General features: G+C 43.2%; 1 protein-coding gene across 2 annotated transcripts; it reads right to left on the reverse strand.

Moving 5' to 3' along the window:
• Positions 1-10: 10 nt before the first annotated feature.
• Positions 11-27984, reverse strand: INSIG2 (insulin induced gene 2). 2 transcript variants are annotated; one of them, XM_084808247.1, is made up of 6 exons: positions 27949-27984; positions 13110-13397; positions 6130-6254; positions 4998-5164; positions 3385-3484; positions 11-2755 (listed from the first exon to the last, which is right to left on the reverse strand). In XM_084808247.1, exons 2-6 carry the CDS (start codon positions 13375-13377, stop codon positions 2714-2716), a joined length of 702 nt encoding a protein of 233 aa, XP_084664373.1. In that variant the 5' UTR covers positions 13378-13397; positions 27949-27984; the 3' UTR covers positions 11-2713. The 2 variants fall into 2 exon arrangements, with proteins under 2 accessions (XP_084664373.1, XP_084664366.1); XM_084808240.1 differs by having other exon boundaries at positions 13110-13466.

Genomic DNA, 27984 nt, shown 5'->3' on the forward strand with positions numbered 1-27984 from the left:
ACCAGTTCAACAAGGTTATAATTATATTTAATACATATTTTGCTTTTAACAGCAATTTGAAGAAGTAAACATCATCAACCTTTACAATTCACAACTAGTGAAGAGTTTATAGTTCTTATAAAGTTGTATCTAAAATATACCTTATTCATCCTCTGTAGAACATTTTGAAGACAGTCTAATATTATAATTACACATTATACAGTAGCTGCCTCTTACCACCACTGTAATTAAGGCATTCCCATTACAAAGCTCTCCTCTCACAATTCCAGTACTGGCTGGTAGATGCATAAAATCAACACAAGTTTCTTAAATAAATAAAAACTACTTAACAGAAAACAGCAGTCCACCAGAATGACTTTGGGATGATAGGCAGACTTTGCATCATTGACTTAAAAATTGAAGAGTCACTCAGAATATTCTAAGTGGCATTTTTAAAACGGCCATGTGTTACCACTGATGCACAGCAAACACAGCTCACAATGATGCCCGGTGAGTAGATAATATACAAAGGTGTCAATCTCCATCTTGAAGTTAATATGCAAAGGCTGAAAGCTATGTCTTCATGTGTTTAAGATTTAGCATGACATTTAAACTGCCTTGGACTTCTTCAGCAAGGTCGATGAAGCCCTTCTTTACAGTTGGGTGCAAAGCTGAAGATGGTATCTTTTATAACTCTGCACACTAGTTCCTTGACAATTCATTTCAAGCCCTACCCATCAATGAGAATGCCTTGGAGGACACAAGCAACGGCCCCAAAATGGCAAGTTAGAGATCTCTAGTACAGCTCCTTTGAAAGCCACACACACCTTTATTTGTCTTGTCGTCCACAGTAGTCCTCTGATTTAATCCCTAGTTTTTTGTATGAGGGCCAAATTGCCAGATACAAGCTTCCAAAATATTGTGCTATGCATTTTATTGAGGGGAAGGACATATCAGGAGATCCACTAATACTTAAGTGATTTCTAATATCCAGTCTGATAATGTTACGACCGTGTTGGAAATGCTGCAGTGCAATGGTGTGATGTTGCAACAGCTGGTGGAAAGTTTGAGCTACCGATATTTTGCATATCATTTGCTTTTCTTTTTTTAAGTCTTATTGATTGCACATTTTCCTTCTAATAGCATTCTGTTCCAAGCTTTCATTGCATATTCTTCATGTATTCATGTGCAAGCCTTAAAAATGTAGCTTAGCTTGCCTGTTCCACTTTTTAATGAATGTAACATACACATTATTAAAACAAAATAAAAGTTTATCTAAACATATCTATTCTTTGGACCAACTTCAGCCTCTTCAAGTGACTGTAGCATATTTTCTAAAACATTTCACAGAATCTCTTATAAAAAGGAAAGATGTTTTAAAAAGAAAAGAAAAGCAGTAGCTGACTTAGGCTAAATGAACACAATGATAGATGCAATGAAACTGGCCAATTTTAGAATAGATTCAACTTATGCTTCTATTTATATCAGCAACTCCTGGGCTTCATCACCAGTAAGGTACTCCCTCCTGCTCAACCCCATGATCCCCCAACCTCAACTGTCAGCTATATAACCGCATGTTGAGGCCATCTCATAATCTGGTCTTAGTTTGTTTGACCAAGCACAATCCATTGAGATCCTCTCTTATTCACTGTGACATAGGGCAATTCTACCAGAACACTCCCTTTCATTCATTTCAGTGGAGCCTATGTAGGAGAACATCACAACAGATTGTGCCTTCTGTCATCAGAATACATGCAAATATACAAGCTTATGTGTATGGGCTAAGAGTGAAACTTGCAACAAACAGCTTGAGGCTTATTTGACCAAACTTGAAAAGTTTGGATTTCCTATTTCCTGAATGAAGCTATATCATCCACAAATGACTTATTTTTAGATAGCATTAGCATTAGCACTTCATTCAGGCTGTATCTGCATTCACAGCTGTATTTACGCTGGTGTAGAATAGAATCCTACAACAGGATTTACCTAAGAGAGGGGCACCACTCTTAACACACTGTAGGCACAGACATTGCAACTGTTGTAGCCGTTTTACCCGTCTACGCTGCAGATGGTGCAAGTTGGTTTTACATCCAATGTGCAACCAACCCATGACACAAGTGTGCCATGACTCTCCAAGCTTGCTGTACCTAATGTGCAACTGACCTGTGGATTTTTTATTTATTTTTTTATCTCGTGCAGTCGCAGTATGGGATTATATATTTCATTTAATTTAGTTCCAGGCCACTTCTGCATCACTCTGGCCTGGGAACTAATAACATGGCGACAATCTAAGAACACCAAATTCCTCAAATTGTCCAAAGTAAATAAAAAGGAATGCAGCCAGATGAGAAGGGTTAGAAAAGTAAGTTTGGTTTGGCACGGGAACATTATGCAAAGAGGAGGATGGCATCAGGCCACCCTAGCTTAGTTCAGAAAGTAAAGGCTCCTATTTATAAACCAGCATCCTGTCCAGCATATTGCATTTTAGTGCAACTACACACTGATCGCATCCAAAGATGCCAGGATTTTCAAGTGACCAACAGATGAAGCAATCACAGATTGCAGTAAACAGTGTGCCTTTTGCAGATGGAGCAGGCCATGGGTTTAGAGGTGAGAGCAGAAGAAGAAACAGGAGAGGGAGATGGCTGTTTGGCAATTTTATAATCAAGTACTCCTTGGTGTGCGCTCTTCCCCGTCTGTCATTTATCTGTGAGAAAAGTATGCTTTGCTCTTTTCAGTCCTGATGAGACTTTTCTGCAGTAACCTTGCATTCATACTACAAAATAAACAGAGAAATATGTGTATTTCAGCATGTTATGCAAACATAAACACAAAACCACAAAATCGTGAAAGAATAATGCAAATAGATGGGCTGAGCAGCTCAGTTTCCATTTTCCAGAGGTCCCACTCTCCACATTATTTCTGTAAACTGCAGGTATCCCAGTAAAACACAGTAAGCAACCTATGTGCAATCTGTACAGCTGGAGTAGGCAGAAGGCAGATCAGATTTTCTAGTAAATTTGCAGTAGATCATCAAGGGTTTCTAATTTGCAGATGTCTAAAACTATTAACAAAAAGGCGCTATCCCACTCTAAAATTAAGCTGATGAAAAGAAGAAAGCTGTGAGGGGCATGCAGGGAACAGATAAGAAATTCCCAGGCCATGGTCTAATGCCACATGCTACAGCCAGTGTGCCACAACTAAGCAAGTTCAGGTCTGGTCAGTATTTGGATGGGAGACTGCAAAGGAGTGGATCTTTGTGTATGAAAGGACACGCTATAGTATGTGCTCAGACTAGCGGCACAATTATCTGAATATGGGCCATGAAGAAAGAGTTGTGAATAACTGAGTCTGTTTTTAAGTCCACAAGTATACAACAACCATAATACTGATAAACTATCTTACCAGTGCCAACTGCCTTCCAATGTTTCCCATAGTTATTCCACCAGCAAAAAATATACAGGGTAACCAGGAACGCACGTAAAGAAAGTCAGGATATGTGTATCTAGGAAAAGAGAAGAATCTTCTTTATTTATTAGGCTTGACACAATGCATAAGAAACGTTCCATACTTTGAGGGCAACATAGGAGAAAGCCCTTTCGTGCATGCCCAACAAACAGGCCTCTGGTGCCCTCAAATGGTGCCCTCAAAAAGACATCTCCTGCAGATTGTAATATCTGATGAGGTTCACAGTAAGTCAGGCGGTCCCTTAGATTATGTGTCCTCTACATTAGAAGGACTTACTCCCATGGACTCGAGATACATGCAAAAGCCTACCTGACTTCTAAGTCACTTCAGCCAATCCTGAAGTGTTCCCACCCCAAGATAGATCAACTGGTTAAACTTTAATTCAGTCAAGTAGCCAGAGGTGTCCTTTCATTATGCAGAGTCAAACTATTGATCCCTTTGTCCTATCCCATCCTGAATCCAGCCTCAAAGCCATTCACCCTTCTGTATACTTTGTTTTGAAGTCTTCAGTCTCAGGCCTTTAATTCATTATCAACAGGTTCATTACAGATGCAAATCCTCGAAGACTCTCAGGCTACAAAGGAATGCTTCCAGGGGATTCAAATGGGAACACCGACATTGCCTGCAGTTTGAAGTGAGGCTTGCTGGCTAGACTAACTTAGGGAGGGATGTCCCGCCCTTCCAGTGATGCTTCCCTACGTCACCTCTCACCGTCACCTCTCACCTCTCACGCATTGCTAACCGGGTCGACCGTCTAAGCTCTGCTCCTGACATTTCCCTCTTATCTCTGCACCGCAGTCTAGCATCTCTTAGGTCACAGCCCCCACTCTCCTCCTCCTCCTTCTCCCAGCTTCTCACAGAGGGGGGCAAAGTGAGGGGGGGCTTCAGGCCCGGCCATCTGGGAGTTAGTAACCTGAGAAGCACGCCTACCCATATATGAACTGGCTTGGGAAAATGCATCCCCCGGTTCTGGCTGTTCCTCTTCTGAATCTGAGCTGCTAACTATCTCCCTGTGCTCAGAATCAGTCTAACACCCTGCTCTCCTCCCCAGCTCCAAGTTTGGAGCTGGAAAGGTAGTGGGGACTCACTGTTTTGTACTGATGCTGCCAAGGCACTCGAGTTCATTAGCAATTTGGCTGCCAAAACAACCACACAGCTTTCTTGCCAAGCTTATTTCCTGGAAGGGAGTGGATATAAGTGTGCAATTGCAAGAACAATCCCCATCCACAAAGCTTCAAGGCTGGGAGCAAAACTGTGGAACCTTGCTTCTGCCATATGGTTTGAACTACTGCCTTCCTCACTTTTTTCTTTTTAAACATAGCCGGAAAGCATAGAAGCATGCAACCTCAAAGGCAACAGACCAACTGATGCAACCTCTTTCCCCCATCTGCATTGCAATCTTACACATACTTAAGTCACGTTCATCCCAGCGGGATGCATACTCACTTCACCATTCTTAGGAAGAGGTCGAGCAGTTTTTATGCATCAGATACTGCTTTCAATACCATATTTAAATTAAAATAATTTTACTCTACAGAAAACACACTTACTGATAAACCCCATTGTAGACCAGAAGCTGAGTCACCAATGTGGCTAGAAATGCAATTCCTATTCCTAGGCCAAAACCACTTCGAGATCTATCGAACGTCCACCACAGCCCAATTGAAAGTGCAGCAAGTGTGAGGGACAACTGGATATTGTTGGCAAAATCCACTTTCTGTGAGCACTGTTAAGGAGCAGTTCCAGAAGATCAGCAAAACACAGAGTTTGGTTTTTTACCTAAAAGAAATGGCCAGCAAGCATCATCCAATGGTGATTTTCAGTACACTTATCAGGTCTCTGTAATTCAGGTTTAACCAATGTCCTCACCTGATCAGCAATTCACAGAACTCTCAGGACTATACCAACAGCATGACATTTCAAATGCTTTTTTTTTTTTTTTAACTGGCTATGCAATTATCCAAGGTTGATGCTTGAATTGTAAAATTGCTTCCCTAGGGACACCCACCTCACTGCAGCTTGTAATGCTTTCAGTCTATTAGTATGAATTCTTGTTTCACAGGCATTTTAATTCTTCATATTTTATTGCTTTGCTGTTGATTTATAGCCAACATGTCCCGGCCTGTGTTACATTTTTACTGTGTTTATTAAGTATTTGTCAGGACAGACAAAAGAAATTACTTCTTCACACAGCACATAGTTACAAGATGAAGTGATGGCTGCCAACTTGTAAATGGGGATTTGATAAATTCATAGAGGATAAGGCTATCAGTGGCTACTAGCCATAATGGCTATATGATACCTCCAGTATCAGAGGCTGTATGCCTGTGTACACCGACTGCTGGGGAACTCGGGCGGGAGAGTGCTATTCGTGCTTCTAATCCTGCTTCTGGGCTTCCCGTGGGCATCTGGTTGGCTGCTGTGGAATGCTGGACTAGTAGGCCTTTACTCCGATCTAGCACAGCTCTTAATTATGTTCTTATTTTAAACACACATTTTTTAAATAGCTGTATACCACCCTGAATTAACAATGGAAGGGCAACTAATACATTTTTCTGCCATATCAGGGAATGTTCCATGTGTGCAATCCCAGTGAAGTGAGTAGGGCAGCTCGGGTTTACCTTTTAACATCCTAGAAATTTCAGATAGTGCTACTAACTTCATTACTGCAGAGAAGGATACAGCACTGGCATGATTTATACCCACAAAGACTGCTACACATCGCATCACACTCGACCATTCCCTTTTAAATTTATGAGGTTCTCCCAGATGTCTATCCATGCAGGGGTACAATAACCCAATCACAGCTGTAAAACAAACAAACAAGAGACATAATTAGAGATCCACAAAATGTGCCATTCAAAATTGCGGCGGCGGGGGGGGGGGGGCACTTGATTAACATTTATTTTCTGTTTATTTGCTATTGTCAGGCTTGGAGAAATCACTTGGGGAAATCTGAAGTTCTTTAGTTTACTAAACTTTCCAGTTTAGATTCTCTTACAGTGCAGTCAAATGCATGTTGACAAGGAAGCTAATTCCACTGACTTTAATGAGACTTATTCCCCCCATCTGCAGTCTTTTGGAGCTCTTCCCCCACCTTCTTTTTTCACTATTACCATTGTCCATTTATTCCTACCCTTTTCTTCTGACTTAATCCTTATTCTACAGCTGTTTAATTAATTTCATTCATGCATGTTCTGGCCACCACTGACATATGGTGACTGCTTCCACTGCACTCAAAGGCACATGAACAGGCCTTTCTGCAGGAAGAGAAAGCAGAAGAAGGAGTGGTGGAACAAAGCTCAAACACAGACACAAGAAAATGTACAGGATGTTCACTTTCCTGGGAGTCGCCTTAGGATACTGTCATTTTTAGGCCAGGCGACAACTATTTTTGCAAGCAGCTTAAGCTGTGCACTGCAATTATAACATTGGTCCATGTGAATTGAAGTATATATTTTTCCTGCAGAAAGTTGTCCATTTCTAAAAATTCAGACTGATAATATTAATTAGCACTGTAATGATGGTTTCCAATACAGTGTCAGTCATACAGGGAGGATTCAAAGTTGTAACTTTATGTTGTATTTTATGTTCATTGCTTTGATACCTTTGTGGAAAGCAGTATATACATTTGAATAAAATAAATAAAAAATTAAAAAATAGAATGGGCAACAGTTTAGGTGTGATAAAATTAGTATGCTAACTGTTTGCAGTGCTTTCATTTCCCTCCTTGAAATTTAAGCAATGTAAGAAAGTGTATGCTATTGAATTGACATATCTTAAAATATTTACAAATATTCAAATAAAAATAATTTCCAAGAAAAACTTTGAATTTCTTTGAAAACAACATTGAAACCACATTAACTGAGCTTTATTGATTTTTTTTCCCTAATCAAATATTCATTGCAACTAATTCTGGCTATTGGGGGGAGGAGGAGGAGATATTTGTACAGTGCATCAAATTCCTATAGATGGTGATACTACTTTTTAAAATACTTTAAAAAAATAAACATTTCTACAAGTTCCCAGTCAATTTATGACACTGGAATTTCCCCCCAGAAAAATGGTGAATTCAAAATTTCTAGAACCTGCATTACTGGGCACAGGACATCTCCCTTTTTCTCTACCTCTCCATGACCTCTGAACATACAGCTATCATAGTGACATCACATAGACAACCATTTGACAGCAGTTATAAGACTGCCACTGTTAACTACTTCTAAGGGTGCATATGTAATCGAGCATCACTGGAGTTAGTAGTTCCTTATTTGGAGGAGATGGTTATTTATTTATTACAATGATATCCCACCTTTCCTCCAAACGGGCTCAAGGTGTCATACATGTTCTCCCTCATTTGTGAGGTAGGTTAGGCTGACAGTGTGTGACTAGCCCAAGGTCATCCAGTGACCTTCATGGCTGGATGGAGATTTGAACCTGGGTCTCCTCAGTCCTAACTAGACACTCTAACCATATGGCTTGCTGAACAGTTTTATTGGGATGAGAGGAGTTCCCCACAATAAAGTTTCTCATACACTTGCATTGGGCAGAAGATCCAAATTCTACCAGGTGCAAACCAAAAACACTTCAGCTCACACGCAGGGAGTGGAGTAGTATTTCCTTCTGGTAGCACCCTTCCAAACCTCATGAGTGCTGCTCTGCAGAGACCCTAGGCTGGGAGGCCATGGGAGGTTGCCATAAAAACCCTCAGCATACAAACAGAACACCACATATGGCAGTTGAGATAATGGCGATAAGCAACAGATTCCTTATAGCAGTCTATAATTCTACAGTATTCTTCTTTGGTTTTATGGTATGAATATTTTTTGCAATATTGTAAATACTTTTAAAAAACTTATATTAAGTAATTTTCATCCAGTTTACAGACCTTAAATTATCATTGTAATATACACATTGGCAGAAGAAGACAACACAGAGACATTTTAACAAAATCATAACACATTGGGCAAAGCAATCTCAAAAGAGTAAACATTTAAATATTTCTTTGTGAGCTTCTTTGATGGTCCCAATTGAGATTATAAAGTGGGATACAATCATTTTTTTTTACAATAGTAGTATTGACTCATGATAGGAAGCGTGTCCACAGCCACTGCTTCCTATTATCAAAGTTGTAATCTTACCATTCTGTGTCAGGTGATGTTCTACAAGAACACAGAAGTTATACAGCTGGTATTTGCTTACCACTGGTCATATACATGGGGCTTTAGCAAAGTAGGAATTTTCTGTACTTTCCTTATGGGTTTTGTTTAAATAATACATTAAAGAAGTGGTGTTTAATAAATAAGCTAAATACATAGCTTTTTTTTTTAAAGAGATGCACGCACAAAACAATCAAATCATGTGAATCTAGACCCCCAAGATGCTTGTGCTAGAATTGCAAATTTAGGCAAAAACTGAAGCAAAGTCAAGATAGCATACTCAAGAAGGACTGGCTACAGAAAAAAAAATTATGATGGAAAGGAAGTTTATAGGTAAAACGAGTCTATAGCTGTGACCAAAATATTCCAAAATATTCCCCATGAGAAAAGAAAAACTAACACATTCGGACAAGTTACTCAGACATTCCTTTCTAATCCAAGACCTCTGTGACATCTGTGGTGTATTAACTCCATAGAAAGGTGCAGAAAGGGAAAGAATTAGATCACAGATCATAGGGTTGGAAGGGGCCTACAAGACCATCGAGTCCAGCCCCCTGCTCACTGCAGGAAGCCTGATTCCCATGTGGTCTCCCATCCAAGTACTAACCAGGGCTGACCCTGCTTAGCTTCTGAGATCAGAAAAGGTCAGGCACAATGCAAAATTTGTTGTTGTTCAGTCGTTCAGTCGTGTCCGACTCTTCGTGACCCCATGGACCATAGCACGCCAGGCCTTCCTGTCCTGCGCTCTCTCCCGGAGTGTGCTCAAGTTCATATTCATTGCATCGGTGATGCTATCTAGCCATCTCATCCTCTGCCGTCCCCTTCTCCTTTTGCCTTCAGTCTTTCCCAGCATCAGGGTCTTTTCCAGAGAGTTTTCTCTTCGCATTAGGTGGCCAAAATATTTCAGCTTCAGCTTCAGTATCTGTGCTTCCAATGAGCAGTCAGGGTTGATTTCCTTTAGGATTGACTGATTTGACCTCCTTGCAGTCCAGGGGACTCATAAGAGTCTTCTCCAGCACCACAGTTCGAAAGCATCAATTCTTCGGCGCTCAGCCTTCCTTATAGTCCAGCTCTCACAGCCATACATTACTACTGGGAAAACCATAGCTTTGATTATGCGGACCTTTGTCGGCAAGGTGATATCTCTGCTTCTTACTATGCTGTCTAGGTTTGCCATAGCTTTCCTCCCAAGCAGCAAGCGTCTTTTAATTTCATGGCTACAGTCACCGTCTGCGGTGATCTTGGAGCCCAAGAAAGTAAAATCTGTCACTGCTTCCATTTCTTCCCCTTCTATATGCCAGGAAGTGATGGGGCCAGATGCCATGATCTTAGTTTTTTTAATGTTGAGTTTCAAACCAGCTTTTGCACTCTCCTCTTTCACCCTCAACAAGAGGCTCTTGAGATCCTCTTCACTTTCTGCCATTAGAGTGGTATCGTCTGCATATCGGAGGTTGTTGATAATTCTCCCAGCAATCTTAATTCCGACCTCTGATTCATCCAACCCGGCATTTCTCATGATGTACTCTGCATATAAGTTAAATAAGCAGGGTGACAATATGCAGCCTTGTCGTACTCCTTTCCCAATTTTGAACCACTCGGTTGTTCCATCTCTGGTTCTTACTGTTGCTTCTTGACCCTCGTACAGGTTTCTCAGGAGACAGGTAAGGTGGTCTGGTACTCCCATCACTTTCAGAATTTGCCACAGTTTGTTGTGATCCACACAATCAAAGGCTTTAGCGTAGTCAATGAAGCAGAAATAGACCTTTTTCTGGAATTCTCTTGCTTTCTCCATGATGCAGCGAATGTTGGCGATTTGATCTCTAGTTCATCTGCCTCTTCGAAACCCAGCTTGTAGTTCCGGTAGTTCTCGGTTCGCATACTGCTGAAGCCTAGCTTGTAGGATTTTGAGCATCACCTTGCTGGCATGTGAAATGAGCGCAATTGTGCGGTAGTTTGAACACTCTTTGGCGTTGCCCTTCTTTGGAATTGGAATGTAAACTGACCTTTTCCAGTCTTCAATGCAAAATACCTAGTCTTAAAGATTATCTATAGTAAAAAATGTTTGCTAGACAATAGATCGGCTTATTGACCTGTATTAGAATCTGATAAGGAAAATATTGCCTTATTATAGGTTTTACTTTCAATAGAATTATCCCTCAGGGATGTTCCCTGAGTCCACTGCCAAGATGTTCCTACTGATAAAAAGTCATATATAGCAACCTAATTAAATAAAGTATTGGCTAAAGCTGCTTTTTTGGTTGGTGGGGCAAAGAGACTGGGCAGACATTAGATAGTGATGTGGGGTTTTCAGAAAATTTTGAATTGGAAGACTTTCCTGTGCAAATTAGGGTAATTAGGTAATGCCCTAGAGAGTGACTGAATTTAGCATGTTTAATTTACTTAGTAAACAAAACTATAAAAAAGTACTCCATGTATTTTTTTGTCCCAAATACACCACAAATATTTGACCTGAAATATTTGAGGGGAAAACATTAAAGCATATTTAAAGTGATTCGAATGTTAGATTATGTAGATATTTTTATTGGAATACTTGTAAAAAAAATGTAAAGACAATAGCATGTACTTCCCTTACATTGTTTAAATTTAAGAAAAGAACAAACAATGGTACTGAAAACTATTGACACACTAATACATTTTAGCAGCTCAAAGAGTAGTGCATGATATGCTGACAACCATCCATCTATTTCAACAGAGTTCAGTTCTCTTCCACTGAGGTTTTGGGGGCACCTTCAGTTTCGCTGTCACCACTTATTAGTTTTACATTAAGACATATGTCTCTTTTCATGACATATGTCTATTCTCTCACATACTTGCTAAGGATAATCCCCTGAAAAATATTAATCACAACTTTGAAACTGCCAAGCATGCCTGATATTGTCTTTGCAACAGGCATCCATTCATTGTTCCTAATGAATTTATGAAATAGAATGTTTTTTCTATGGAAAAATTAAGCACAGGTAAAAAATCCGTTAAAATTTCTGCCCTATATCACTAATGTTAGATTGGGATTTACTAGTAGATCTCTGGGTGGTTTGTAGTAGATCATCAACAATGTCTGACTTTCAGTTGTTTAACAGCAGCAACAACAAAAACATCCCCCCCCGCCACCTTCTAAATTAGGCTGCTGAGTTGGAAGAAACTTGGTGGAAAAAACAAGATTAGATTCTTATGTAACTGGACTGTGATCTCAGTTCTGGTACTGAAAGCCAGTTCCTGGTCTGAGCATGTGCTCAAAGACACCCTTGTTCCTTAATTCTAAGAGTATGTCCCCCTACCCTTCTGAGCATTGTTTTGCATCTGGCTCCAGTTGGTGGACCTTGGGGTTCTAGTTAAAAAAACAAAGTTGAACCTGCAAACCTGATGTTTGCCTGCCCCTAAGCTACTTCACCAAGAAAGCCCACCAACTTATAGCTATTTACCTCAAACAAGAAGAGATTAATCACACCATGCTTCTCACTTATGGAAGGAATGTATCACCCCATTTAGGGATTTGCACCCCATATTTACTACATATCAGATTTAAAAAGGAAGTTGGACCACTGCATGGAAATTGAGTTCATTAATGAAGATTGCTCAGTCTAGCAGAGTCAATCCATCTGTTTTCTGGTTCTTTTCAAGCCTTGCCTAGCAAGGAATATAGCTGGCAATAATCTGTGCTTTTGATGGGACACCTTTCTGTTCAACTATGTATCTGAAAACCAGCGAGAAAGAACTTTCGCTATAGACATACAACAAAAGCACAGGCATTAAAGACCAAATCAGATGTGCCAATTCATGTGACTGGCCCCTTGCTTGTTTTTTCTTTACCAAGTTGCAGCTGCAGGATCTGGATCAAGATGGCATCACAAGCAAAGGGTGCTGGGCCTTTCTGTGACTGCTATTTGGTAAAGAACAACTAAGCATGCGAGGGCTAATCATGTGATTAATGTCATGTCTAGTTGGCCCTATGATTAATTGCGACAACTTAAACATGCCTGGAGATTTTCCCCCTTCCCCTGACAAAATCAGTGCCATAGATTTCCATGGCTCTTAAGGGTTTTTTTTTGGGGGGGGGGCTGGCATAGTGCCACTAATCCAGTCCACCGTGGGTACAAGCATGTGGAGGAATCCCCAGCCCATCTCCAGTGTGCACTTACAAGTTCAAGAACATCAGGCTCTTATGTGGAATGTGAGGTCTCTGCTCATAGTCACCTCACATGTCTGTGTCCAGCTTGGAGTCTCAGTCAAGCTCATGCTCCTTGGCTAAGAGGAGAAAGAGGACTGGGTGATGATACAGGAGGTGCACATAGACCTCACATTCCTCTCCACAACCTGGAATGATGCATGTGCACATACCTTGGAGGGTCTCTCTCTCCCTCTCTCTCACACATACACACACACACAATGAATGGGGACTCTGTGCATAGGCCCTGAAGTCCTTAATGTACTGGATCGAGCCCACAACGTTTTTCCTAATGTTCCCCCAGCCCAGATTTTCTGACATACCTGATGCTGTTCCACAGCCAAGTGGTACCCACCAAGCTGAAGAGAAGATACTTGTAATCACATCAGGTGGAAACAAGGTGACGTTTCTCTGGATCTGTAGCAAGTTTAATACTAATGCGAGGAAGACTCCAATTAAAAAGAGGACTATCCCACGGAGCAACAAGTTCAGGCCATGACTGGTGACCGAAGAAACGTATGGACCACACTTTTTTGGTATGGATGCTTGCACATCATCATCTGCCATGGTCTCATATAATTCCAGCAACATTCAACACAGAGGTTTGGAGCCTAAGGAGGAGGAGGAGCAAGAAGGTTGAAGCAATTCTATTCCTCTGTATTCAGGACATACTCCAAATCCTGTTCGAAAAAGATAAAATAATTACAGACCTCATGTTTTTTCTTTAAAAATGAAGACAAAATCAGCATGGAGGTTCTCATAACTAACTTAAGTCCCACTGCTTACAATGGGTCTGTTCTAAGTACGACTGAGTCTGGATGCAACCCTCTGTTACTATTCACAGTGGGTCATCCACTGCTCAATTCAAAATACGGCCCCTGTTTTATTTGTTTATTTATTTGTGATATTTATATACTGCTAAATATAATAAAATCCCTAAGCAGTTCACGTAGAAATATTAAAATCACATTTCAAATACAATATTAAAAACACAACAGTAAAACAATTCTAATTACAATAAAAGCAATACAGTGAGCAGTAAGATGGAGCAGCCTGATTGAATTGCAGCCCGGGGAAAGCCTGGGTGCACAAGTGTGTTTTCAGGAGGCGTTTGAAAGATGCCACGTTTTCTGCCTCCAGAACTGCCTGGGGGAGGGTTTTCCAAAGGTGCCACTACCAAAAAGGCCTGCCATTGAGGTATTGCGTGGCGACATTCCACTAATTTCAGAATGACCAGCAAGGCCTCCTGATGATCTTAAACGTCACCAGGGTATGTAAAAGGGAAGGCAGTATATTAGGTATACTGGTCCCAAGCTGTTTTATTTTTTTTTTAATGTTGTTGACTTGGAATATATTGCCAACAACCTCATAATCCATGTTCCCACTCACATTCTCACCAAGTCGTAGATCTGGGGTGCCTTCCAGATGTTTTGGAGTACAATTTCCACAATCCCTGACCATTAGCTATGCTGGCTGGAGCTTATGGGAATTGTATCCCAAAACAACTGGCTGGCACCAGGTTGCCTAGTCCTGCCTTAGATAATCCTAGAATGAAGATATAAGGATTATTGCACCACCAACTTAAGACAAGGATAAGTATATATTTATTTGCGGGCAACACACAAGCCTTTAGTTGTGATGCCAAGGATGCCCAACGTTCACTTATTTTAACACAATAAATTTCTAGTCCTGCATTTGCCTGCACACAAGTAGGACTGGAGTAGGGAAGGGACATGGGTACACATGTTAGCCCCATCCCCTACATCTTCATGAGCCAGCTACCTTATTAGAGCTTCAATGTTGGGGGGATAAGAGATATAGAACTTTCACCAGGAGTGGGGAGGAAGAATCCAAGGTCAGTCCCCTCTGAGGGTAGGCCTCTCTCTCCGTCCTCAGAGAGTGATTTCTGATATACCCCATGGCCCTTGGTATGCCCTCCCAGGGGCCAGAGAATAACAGCCTTAACACTGTAAGTTGCTAAAATAAGATTAGGTTTGAAAAGAAAGTAAATATTGTATATATTTCCATTTCCCCTGAAATTTCTTTTTTTTTTTTTCTTCCAGGATTGGGAGTGGGGAATAATTCTGGAAACTTTACATCTCTAACCACATCCAAGAATTTGTGTGCAATTTTACAATGTCTGACAAAAGGAGCCCTCACCTACAAGGGGACAAAAACAGCCAACTCAAGTAACCATTAAAAAAAATAACATAAGGCATAAGAAGACGATCTGTATTTGGCACTTGGGGCACTATGCAAAATAATAAATTACACGCGTGCACACACACACACACACACAAAGTTATGACACATCTTTAAAAAGGAATAGGAGATAATGACCTGCTTCATATGTAATGACAACCCAGCATACAGGTTGCTGTTGAATCGTGGATTGTTGCTGAATTGGGGGTGTGAACCCTGCACTATGGTTTAAAAATGGGTTGTTAACCACAAAAACCCCAGGGGCCAGTTCACACAACATGGTTGGCTCATGCCAGGTGCATGCAGACGCATTTTGAATACATAACCCGAGATCAGGGCAATAGAGGGTCGCACCAGTGGTCAAGTGGGACCAGCCATCATGGGTTCTTCGAGGGTTAAACAATGCTCACATAACCCTACTACTAACTGAGGGTTTTGCAAACGTTGTTTAAGAAGGGTTGTTTAACCCTCAAATAACCCACGAAGGCTAGGTTCACATGACACGGCACAATCTCCAACCGGGGTTTGCATATTGAAAATGGCAGCCACACACACCTGGTGCACACTGCAGCTCATCATGGTTTAAACAATCCATGATGACCTGGCTGTGTTGTGCTAACCAGGTCGGAAAGAGAACCCATGGTTTCTAGTGGGGTTGTGAACTCTGGGTTGTTAGTGATTATCAACCCATAGTTAAACCATAGTGCAGGGTTTGCATGGAATGACAACCCACAATTTAACAACAACCCTAACCCATATTCTGTGTTGTCGTAAATCCCCAAACTATGGGTAACGTGTGACACACACAAGGTGAGGTTCTAGAAGCAGTCTCAAATGTAAATAGGGGCCACGTGCTACAGAACCTTATAAAAGCCAGTAGTACAATTTAAAACTCTATTTGCAGCTTTATATCAAAGAAGCACAATATATCTGTGGTTACCTAGACAATATACATGACTGCTGAACTGTGAAGAAAACTGCAAGTTCTGGGGAACTACTACGGTAAACCTATCCTGAGAGGCAATTGCTATGGCAAGGTAAGTCTGGGCCAAATAAAAACGTAGCCTATGTAACTTGCAAGGGTGGGGATGAGGGGAATCAAGCTTAAAAACACTCATCCAAATGATCACATGATAAGCAATACGTTTAGTATGGCTATACTGTGTACCAAGTTGTCAACAAAGGCCCATTCTACCTTCCAGCTCTCCCTACACACTCCCTTGATCTGAATGGCAGAATCCCCTTCCCAGACACCTCTTTTTCCAACCTGCCAATCAAAACTCTTGTTCTACATGGATTTAGTGTCATATCTGTGTATAACAAATATTTTGACTGACAGCTTAGTCACCTGGAACAGTAAAGGGGGACAATGACCCTAAAACATTGTTCCGTACATTCTGAACCTGCCAATCGTTTGTATCTTTTGGTAGTTCTTATTCATGAGCAAGTGGAAGAGATGTAGCAGCCAGAGACTGCTTGTTTCCCTTACACCACCTCTTATTCAGCAGATGCTCAGTGTACACTGTACTGTCTGCAGCTATGGAGTACTGCTGCTTCTGCAATCAACAGAACTGCAAAATATGCACAGCAAAAAGCAAACAAGCTTGAAGTCACTACTACAAGCTGCTGCAGCCTTCTGCAGGATGTATTTATGTACTTCAGAGATGAGATTTGCTTGTGCTAAGAAGAGCTTCATATAATCTTTAACCCAGCAAGCCTCTGCACAACTTGTCTGGATTTTTTTTTAATCTCTGAACACCAGGTATGTGTTGTGGGAGCTGATAGGTGAAGTGGCATGCGTGTGCGTTGCATTCTTTCAGAACCTGCATGCTAGACAGGCATCAACTGTCAAAACAATTTCAATGGCTTCTTTGGCAGTCCAGCTTTCACTTGAAATATGAAAATCTCACTGGTAAGGTTTTGGAGAGTTTATGGTCAATTGATTGGGAAGGCTTGAGCAAAGAAAGATGGGGATGATGGAGGAAAAAGACTGGAAGAAGGAAGTACAGAAGAAAGAAAAACACAGAAGATGAGTAAGATACATAAAAGCATGTTTTTTGAAGGCTTAGGATTTCGGAATACAAGTTTAAATATTGCGTGGCCATGCTGAGGCTCACATAGCTGATTTCTGCTGCTTTTGAGGACAAAGAAAACAGGTGGTTGGAATTAAGCTTAGAAGCTTTGCAAAAACTGCCAAGAAAGTTTTGGCTGCGTACAACAAACATGATCATTCACAACAAGTCTTGTTTTCTGAAGGGCTGGGAACCATATATCAAGCACAAAAGAGGGATAGTGGTGGTGGCTATTACCTCTGCCACCTTGTTTGTCAGCTTCCTGATGGCATCTGGTTGGCCAACATTGGAAACAGGATGGTAGAAATATCTACACCTTTATTCTGATCCAGGAAGGCAGTTCTTATACTCTACAGAAGTGCTTTTAATACTCTTCTGAGCCTTACAGTGTGTGAGCGTGCACACACACACACACTGAAAGACTTCGTTTCTATTTTACCAGAGGGTACCAGCTCTGGGGCACCAGTTAGACAATTTGATTTTCAAACCTGGTGGTGGTGGCAGCATTTTTTTGCCGGGGGGGGGGGGGGAGGGAAAAACCAAATACCATGGGAGGTTTTCTATGCACATTCTATAGTTTAATGCTATGGTTCAAGAGTAATCTCCAGATGTTTTGGACTACAGCTCCCATAATCTCTGACCACTGGTCATGCTGCATTGCAGCTCAAAACATTTGGGGGGGCACCAGATTGCCTACCCCTGCTATAGTGCTACACGAATGTTCTTACTTCTGGATACTTGCAAACACTATAGTTGAGAGCAACGGACTTCAACTACAGCGTTTGCAAGTATCCAGAAGTAAGAACAGCCGTGTATTTCAAAGCAAGAGATCAAACGGTTTGTATGAGCTCCTGAGGAAGGAAGCACTCTGAAATGCATCGAGTGCAATACATTTTGTTTCTCGAGTATTAGGGCTTGTCTCCCCCTTCATCACAATGATAAAGGGTGGCAGGGGGAGAAAATAACACTTGATAAAAATAATCTCTTTTAGATATACAGTCTGAGCACAAATTATTCATGTATTTATTTCAAATTATCTGCAGTCTAGCTTTAAAGATCTAAATGCTTTAATAGTGTACGGTTGCTGAACACCAGGCCTTTGCCAAGTTGTTCTTCCTACTTCCTTCACTTCTAAACTAGAAACTGGCCTTGAGCCTGCTTGGAAGGTATACTGCGTACCTATGAAGAGATTTGTTATGTGGGCTGAGGAGGAAGAGAAAGAACCTGGAATGGCAACAGCCTTCTGAAGCTTCTCTTCAGGAATATCTATTCCCAGCAGATAGGCTGCTAATCCAAGCCTGCCTGAAAGGTGAGCTCTGAGATAAGAATCTGATGCAGCTGTATTTATTTCAGCTTCTACTCTTCTGTGAGAAAGAGAAAAGGAAAGATCCTTCGGAAGTGACGCTAACTGATGTCTGTTTGTGGCACACTATAATTAGGATCCATTTGGGAATACCATGGAAATCAGAAGCAGGCTGGATCCAAACTATGTTTGTTATGTATCACAGAAGCTCAAGAATCAAGTGTGTAGAAATCCTAACAATTACAACACATTTCTATTCAAAATGCTCATTCTTGACAGAAAGATAGGCCAAATTTTCACCGACACTGCTACATTTCTTATGAGAGCCAAAGCAGATATAACAAGACTGCAATTCACACTTCTGCCCTTTTCACGTACATAATGGGACACAAGTAGACGGGGCAGACAAGAAGGGGAAATGAATCTTTCCTCCCTTGTGCTCCTTAATTAGATGCTCCAGCCTCTTTCCTTCATGCCAGGCCCCAAAGTGACCCAGGAACAGAGGAAAGTGGCTACATCAACAGAGCTGCTATCCCACATGCTTTTACTGTTAAAGTAAGATTTTCCCACCCTTTACTTTACATATGCATAAGGCAAACCCATGAGAAGAAACATGTCTGCTGTCATTATGTCTAGCTGAAAGACAGATTTTTTTTTTTGCCCCAAACATAATGGAATTTCTTTGTACTAGATTTAAAACGAAAAATTAAAGCTTTTGAAACTTTGGCAATGGCTACAGCTTCTTTTAAACTGGACTTCCATGCTGTTGATTTGGCATATTAATATATTGCCTTCTCATAGATCAAACTTCGCTAAAATTCTTTGCAGCTCTTTCAACTGTGCACCTTGGAAAGGTATTACAGCCTTCCTAATGAGAATCTATCAACAATTTCGGAAACTGCTGACCATATCGAGATGCAATTGGTTAAAACTAGGTATGAATAAAGGGCGATTGTAGGTTCTGAATATGATGTATCATTATATTTAAGATTTACCAGATTAGAGTTACAGACATTGTATGGATATACAGAGTTAACCTTACTATAAATAAGCCATATATTTGGTAGCTACCTTGAGTTTTCCTTTTGGGGAAAGGTAGCTTAGAAATTTATTTATTACATTTCTATACTGCCCCAAAGCTCAACATCTCTGAGCTATTCACAACACCTAAAAACATAAAATACTACATGAAATACATTATAAAAGTTTAAAACTACAATATCTAAAAAGGTAAAACCAAGGTAAAACCTAGCACCAGTGCAAAGATTTAAAATACAGTGACAGATTTAAAACAACAGAACTAAAAACTAAAATGCCTGGGAAAATAAAAACCTAGTCTTCACCTAGCACCGAAAAGAGCACAATGTAGGCACCAGGCGAGCCTCTCTGGGACGCTCTTTCCACAACTGGGGTGCCACAGAAGGCCCTCTTCTTGGTAGCCACCCGCCTCACTTCCTTTGGCAGGGGCTCCTGCAGAAGGCCTGCAGAGGATGATCTTAGGGTCAGGCAGGTACATACAGAAGGAGAAGATCCTTCAAGTAACCTGGCCCCAAGCTGTTTAGGGCTTTGAATATTAATACCAGCACTTTGAAACAGACCCGGACATGGACGGGCAGCCAGTGCAGATGGAAAAGTACTAGCATAATAATTGTTGTTGTTGTTCAGTCGTGTCCAACTCTTCGTGACCCCATGGACCATAGCACGCCAGGCCTTCCTGTCCTGCGCTCTCTCATGGAGTGTGCTCAAGTTCATATTCATTGCATCGGTGATGCTATCTAGCCATCTCATCCTCTGCCGTCCCCTTCTCCTTTTGCCTTCAGTCTTTCCCAGCATCAGGGTCTTTTCCAGAGAGTTTTCTCTTTGCATTAGGTGGCCAAAATATTTGAGCTTCAGCTTCAGTATCTGTGCTTCCAATGAGCAGTCAGGGTTGATTTCCTTTAGGATGGACTGATTTGACCTCCTTGCAGTCCACTAGCATAATAATACATGATGGCTAGTCCCCATTAACAATCTTGCTGCCCTATTTTGGACCAGGTGAAGTTTCTGGGTCGCTTTCAAAGGCAGCCCCATACATAACACATTGCAGTAATCCAGAAGTTATCGGAACACTGGTAACTGTAGCTAGGCTATCTCTGTCCAGATAAGGAAGTAGTTGGTATATCAACCTGAGCTGATAAAGGTGCTCTGTGCCACCAAGTCCACCTGTGCCTCAAGTGACAGTTCTATATCCAAGAAAACCCCCAAACTATGAACCTCATAGTTTGTGGGGAGTGAAACGTCCTCCAGAACAGGTTGAACATCACTTAGCCGGGCAGACAAACCAACCACTAACAGTACCTCCGTCTTGTCTGGATTGAGTTTCAGTTTATTGGCCCTCATTCAGTCCATTACTGTGCCCAGGCACTGATTCAGAACAGCCACTGACTCACCTGGATTTGATGAAAAGGAGAGACAAAGCCGGGTGTCATCCACATATTGATAACACCTCAGCCCACACCTCTGAATAGCCTCCCCCAGTGGTTTCATGTAGTATGTTGAATAGCGTAGAAGATAGAAGATGGCCCTGTGGAACCCCACAGCATAGCTGCAAAGGCACAGAGCAATAATTCCCCAGCACCACCTTCTGGAATCGGCCACTTAAGTAGGATTGGAACCACTGCAGCGCAGTGCCTGCAACTCCTAGCCCAGACAACCTATCCAGAAGGACACCATGGTCGATGGTATCAAAAGCTGCTGAGAGGTCCAAGAGAATCAACAGGGTCATGCTCCCCCGTCCCTCTCTTGGCAAAGGTCATTCCACAAGGCGACCAAGGCAGTTTCTGTTCCAAAACCAGGCCTGAAGCCGTACTGGAATGGATCTAGACAATCAAGTTTCATTCAAGAGTGCCTGGAGTTGTCTGGCAACCACCCACTCGGGAACCTTGCTCAGACAGGGGAGGTTGGCTACTGGGCTATAACTGTTAACATCATCCGGGTCCAGGTTACGCTTTTTCACGAGTTGCCTAATTACCGCCTCTTTCAAAGACGCTGGCACCACTTCTTCTCTCAAGGACGAATTTACAACCTCCTGGACCCAGCCAGATATCTCCTCATTAGATGTAGTAAGCCATGAAGGACAAGGGTCAACCACACAGGTGGCCAACCAGACTTGGCCAAGCACCTTGTCCACATCCTCATGTCTCAACAACTGAAACTCACCTAATAAAACTGGACCAGACAGTGCTCTGGGAACTTCTACTAATGGAACTCTATTAATTGTGGTGTCCAGTTCATAACAAATTTGAGTGACTTTATCTTCAAAGTGTCGTGCAAACTCATCACAGCATGCTATTTCTTTCCTGGCCCAGAATGGAGCAGGCCATGAACAGCTTGAAAAAGCTCTGCTGGTCGACACTGAGAAGATGCAATAGTGGTGGAAAAGAACTCCCTTTTCGCCATCCTCACTGCCACAGAGTAGGCTTGATAATGAGCTCTAACTAGGGGTGAACGAAAGTCACTTACCTTTTCTCGCAGCTTTTTCGCGGTGGGGGGGAGCGCTTCGCTGCTCCCCCCGCGAAGTTCAGGCCGGGGGGGGAGGCTTCCCGCCTCGCCCGGCCGAAATTCAGGCCGGGGGGGGAGGCTTCCCGCCTCGCCCGGCCGAAATTCAGGCCGGGGAGGAGGCTTCCCGCCTCGCCCGGCCGCGAAGACGAAAGTAAAAAAAAAAAAAAGTCCCCTGATAGGCTACGTGACGATTCACGTAGCCTATCACGGCTAGATCTGGAAAGTCAGCCGTGATAGGCTACGTGAATCGTCACGTAGCCTATCACGGGTGACTTTAAAAAAAAAAAGCGCGTACGCGAATGGCGGCCCCCATAGGGAGCCGCCATTCGCGTTCCTTATTTAGTTGCTGTAGTCTACGTCAATGTTTACGTAGACTACGGCGAAAATAAGGGCAACGCTATTTGCGTTGCCCTTATTTTCGCCGTAGTCTACGTAAACACTGACGTAGACTACAGCGACCAAATAAGGAAGGGGAATGGCGGCTCCCTATGGGGGCTGCCATTATCCGTACACACTTTTTTTTTTTAAAGTCACCCGTGATAGGCTACGTGACGATTCACGTAGCCTATCACGGCTGACTTTGCAAATCTTGCCGTGATAGGCTACGTCAATCGTCACGTAGCCTATCAGGGGACGTTTTTTTTTTTTTCTTTCATTGCAATGGCGGGGGCGGCAGCCGGTCAAAAGACCGGCTGCCGCTCCCGCCCCGCTCGAACACTGGACGAACCGCCAGCCGGACCCGCCGCCGGGAGGGACATTCAGGGAAGGTAAGTCCCGTCCCGGGGGGGGGGGGGGCGGGGGAGGATTTCTCCCCGAAACTTGTTCGGGGGGCCGAACACGTTGGCGCTCGGCCCCCCGAAGTTTCGGGGAGAAATTCTCCGCCATCCCTACTCTAACCTGGGTTTGGTCAGACCCACCATGAGTTTTCTTCCACCTATGTTCTAGCTGTCTGCCCTCTCCCTTCATTGCCCGCAGCTCAGGTGTATACAAGATGCTGGCCCGGCTCTGCTCAGGGGGAAAAGGCACTTGGCCCCGATCGTGTCACCTGCCCGAGTCATCTTCTCATTTCACAGAGTGACCTGGGCTTTGGCAGAAGGACCAGCCATACCTGCAGGAAAATCCCACAGAGCCTTCTGGAATCCACTAGAATCCATTAGCCTCCAGGGGCAGACCATTTTAATAGGTCCCCTGCCCTTGCAGAAGGGAAAGGCTGCTGAGAGTCTAAACCTTAATAGGAAGTGATCTGACTATGACAATGGGATAGATGTTAATTCCCCCACCATCCCCCTACCCAATCGAGAAAACTAGAACAAGCATGTGTCCTCTTACATACGTTGGGCTGGAGACATGTTGAAAAAGCCCCATGGTTGTCATGGTGGCCATGAAGTCCTGAGCTGCCCTGGATCCAGCAGCCTTGCATGGAAGATGAGATCCCCCAGAACTATCATCCTAGGGCTCCTCAACATCAAATCCAAGACCACCTGGCAGCTCAGGCAGGGAGACTGAAGGGTAACAGGGTGGGTGGTTCGCCAGCGGAATCCCTAATCTGTCCTAAGTACCCATTACAAGGTACAGACCCTCAAGATCAACACGTGAATGGACAGGAAGCCTAGGAAGGGAGATAGAATTCCTATAGACCACAGCAACCCCCCCTCCCTGACTGTCGAGTTGGTGTTGGTGCTGCACCAAGTTCCCAGGAGGGCACAGCTGGGAAAGACCAACCCCTCCTAGTTCCCCCACCCAGGTCTCAGTAGCACATACTGTTGTCCAGTTCTGGGCATCACTCTTTAAGAAGGATGCAGACAAACTGGAGATGGTTCAGAGGAGGGCAACAAAGATGGTCAGGGGACTGGAAACAAAGCCCTATGAAGAGAGATTGAAAGAACTGGGCATGTTTAGCCTTGAGAAGAGAAGACTGAGGGGAGATATGATAGCGCTCTTCAAGTACTTGAAAGGTTGTCAGAGAGAGGAAGGCCAGGATCTCTTCTCCATCATCCCAGAGTGCAGGACATGGAATAATGGGCTCAAGTTACAGGAAGCCAGATTCCGGCTGAACATCAGGAAAAAATTCCTGATTGTTAGAGCAATATGATAATGGAACCAATTACCTAGGGAGGTGGTGGGCTCTCCCACACTGATGGCGTTCAAGATGAGGCTGGACAGCCATCTGTCAGGGATGCTCTGACTTGGATTCCTGCATTGAGCAGGGGGTTGGACTCGATGGCCTTGTAGGCCCCTTCCAACCCTACTATTCTATGATTCTATGATACCAGGTCGGCCCGCTCATCCACAATTAAATCGTGGATGAGGGAGATTTTTTTTTTTTGGACCAGCCTGGCATTCAGCAGCAGCAGACCTGAGGGCAAGCTGGTAAGGCAGCCAGGAACCATCTGGGTGGAGGAAGAATCAGAAGAGGGGATAGGCTTAACGTGTCTAGCCCCTCTTCTCCTCAACTGGCCTGTTAATCCCCCAGTGCCATACCGCCCCCTACGCATGACCACATTAATAGGGGCACCCCCTTGCCCCCCTAGATTATCCAATGACTTTCCCAGGCACACGCTAAAATAATAATATAAAATAGAGAGCCCTGGCCCTCCGTGCAACAGCCGACAAAGAGCAGGTGAATGTCCGCAACTGCTCCTCTGTTCTCCAAGCTCTGCCCTCTGCTGCTGCTGGTTGCTGGTACTGGGGTGTATTGAGCTGAATGGCTGTGTTCCAGATTGCCCAGCATGCTCTCTCCCCAGTGTAGCCACAGACTGAGTGCCAGAGGCTTCAGCTGACGCCTCCAGGAAGCTGCAGGCTTGATCTACAAGCTACCTGCTCTCAGGTTGGCTCCATTCCAAGTCAGGTATCCACTGAAGAAATTAAGTGTATAGTACCTAAACTTTCATTTTTAGTAATCAACATCCAAATACTATTACACAAAATCTACAAACTATTCTGTGTTAGGAAGGTAGGTACTGAGATTAAGGCCCATACAGAGGAACAGGTACCCTCTAAGCCAAGGGAGTGCAACAAGGAGAGTCAAATCCTTTGTGCAATGTATACCAACTGCAACATTTGCATTTTTGCTTCACTGGCAGGGCTAGGACAGCAGAGAGCAAGGACAGCAAACAAATGTCTCTCTCCTGTGTGGCAAAAGAGAGACAGTAGCTGAGAACTTGAATCCTTTGATCAACCAAAACTTATACCATGCCAGAGTCTTAGCAGACACTGCTAGTTCTCATTTCACCCACCTCCATAATCACGAGGATTAGTAAACTTTTTAAAATGGAATCATGGTTTCCTAGGTATCCAAATTACACACTTTTCATTCAAACAATGCCCAACCCAGGTGATGATGGACTTAAGATGATAAAATACTGCTGAAGAGAATACATTTCAGGCCTTGCTACTCTTGGATCTTAACTATTTGTTCAGTGAACCACAGTTAATTCCATACAGCACAGATATTTCTATGTAGAATATAAATGCCAAAGTTAAAAAAAAAAAATGCTGGGAATGATCCTTTGCTTGCTCATGCAGGTCCTTCCCATGTGCCAAGGCCAGTCCACTGGCATCCAATTGAGGTATACCCTCCACCCACATCAGCTGTTAGCCTGGCTTCCTGTTGCTGTGCTAGGTACACTCCCATGCACTGTACCATTCCTGATTATAGGAGACCCTCCTGTACTGCTGGCTGGGGATGCTGACAGCTGGAGTCCTACTTTATAGTGATTCCCTCTGAATGCACATGCAAGGCTCTGTGAACATGGAAGAATGATGCCCATTGCACTGGGTAGACAACCAAAAGGACTGGGACCCCTATGTTCTTTTGCTCTATAACAAGCATTCCCCAACATGGTGCCCTCCAGATTTTTTGGAGTACAACTCCCAGCATAAGCTGGCTAGGCTAATAGGACTTGTAGTCCTAAACATCTAGGGGGTACCAGGTTGGGGAAGGCTGCTCTATAACCTACAAGGAATTTACACTATGACAAATTACTTCACCTGTTCCCATAAAGGAACAAATCCTGGCAGGGATATTGTATCAGAACACATCAGAACTATTCCTATGAGGGTTGCCTGGAAATCAACAGCAAAGTAACATTTGTGTAGAACTGTTATGAAAACATTCTTGCATGTGGATATATGAACTCTAATGTAAGTTTGCATTCTATCCCATTTACATATAAGCAGGGTTACCCCAACTTAAGTAATTCAAACACACACCTTAAAGCATTCATCTGCTTAAAAGGAATACAGAAATCCATAAAGAACATGCGAACTGTATGCTGGTCAAGCTTGCCTAACCCTATATAAATGCATCATTAACCTTTTCCACAGGAGTAGAGTGGCACATGAACATTTGTGAGCCATTCCCTTGGCTGCATGTTACCGTCTGGTAACCAGGAAATCCAAGTAATTAAAATTCATATGCCACTGTGACAGCATGCTTACTAGATATTCTTGACACTGTTCCAAAAGTTCATTACCAAATGAATTTCCATAAGCTATTAACTATTCTTGTACAATGCACTAGTACCATATGTATTGTGGTAGATGGGCAGAGTGAGTAAGGTGAGGAAGAGATCTACTGTGTTAATACAAATATTGTAAGGCTGTCTTGTGAAGTGTACAGTTAGTGGCCTTGAATAAGGAAGGAATTCTCAAAAGAAATGCTCAATTTAAAATGCAAAATTAGAGATGTGAAGGCCTGAAAAAACAGAAAAAAGGGGGGGGGGAGATTTTCCCCCAGGGATTTCTGGAAAACCTGAGAAATGCATGCAGTTTTCCAAATTTGGGGGGGGGGGTTCCTAGTCCCCCCCCCCAAGCTTTCGCATCTCTATGCAGAATGCTTTATTTATAAACGTAGTGACAGTTTCACCAGTGTCTCAGATGACAAAGAACAAGTCTGTGTGAACAGAATGCTGGACAAGATGGACCCTTGGTCTGATCCAGCAGGGCTCGTCTTATGTTCTTACAGACAAATCTGCTGTACATTGTCCTTTTATGGGCGTAATCCTATGCATGTTTAGACAGAAAAAAAGTTCTACAAGTCCCAGCATTCCCCAGTCAGCAAGGCTGGCTGGGGAATGCTGGGAGCCATATGACCGTTTTCCTGTCTAAACATACATAGGATTGTGCCCTAAGCCACTGTTATATGGCCAATGGCTGTCTGAGAAGCATTCCATAAATCCAAAATGGACTTTTTTCAATGCTTAACTGTTCCATGGAAAATTGTCCATTTTGTAAGTTCATTGGTGACAATGAAGGGATGCCAATTGCAAATATAATATTAGGCAAGCTTGGCAGTCTCAAAGTTGCAATTAAAGTTTTTGAGGTGATTATCCCTAGCAAATATATAAGAAAATACACATACGTCACTGAAATACACATATATGTCTCAGTGTAAAATAGAACTAATAAGTACTGACAGCAAAACTGAAGGTGCCTTGACAACCTCAGCGGAAGAGAGCTGGTCTAGCGTTGCAGGTCAGTGGGGAGCGGCAGTTAAAGTGTTGCGCCAGGCCCAGGTCCAAAGCCCTGTCCAGCCATGAAGCTACCTCACAGGGTTGTTATGAGGATAAAGGGGGGGGAGGGAACCAGGTAAGCCACTTTGAGCTCCTTGGAGCAAAGGCAGGATATAAGCACGCTAATACAAAAAGAAGAAGTCATTGTCCTCACGGGAAATGCTGCGGCCGTGCCTCACTGCTGGGAAGCACGGCGCATACATCCTAATGCGCTCGTCTGGACAACGGCATAACGACGCCTAGGAATGTCGTCTGCCCGTTTATCTCGCACACACGCCTCAGGACTCCCGCTGCTCCTTCCACGAACGCCGGGAAAGGAAGGTGGCGCGGGGAAATTCTGCAGTCCCCTGTCATGGAGCCCACAGCCTCATCCCCATCCCAGCTGGGGCGGGATGCCACCCGCCGACGCCGCCCCCTCCCCTGCATGCACTTTGCCAACCCCACTCCCAAACCCCACGACCTCCCCTTTTGCTTCTCTTTCCCATCCCATCCGCGCCGCCCCAAATCGCCCGATTCCCAGGCTCCTACTCACTCAGCCTCCGCCATCTTCTCCCTCCCCTGCCCGCCT

Source organism: Heloderma suspectum, chromosome 1 (genome assembly GCF_057233095.1).
Source record: "Heloderma suspectum isolate Gila_16-S chromosome 1, 16-S_ref, whole genome shotgun sequence".
Classification (NCBI taxonomy): Eukaryota; Metazoa; Chordata; class Lepidosauria; order Squamata; family Helodermatidae; genus Heloderma; species Heloderma suspectum.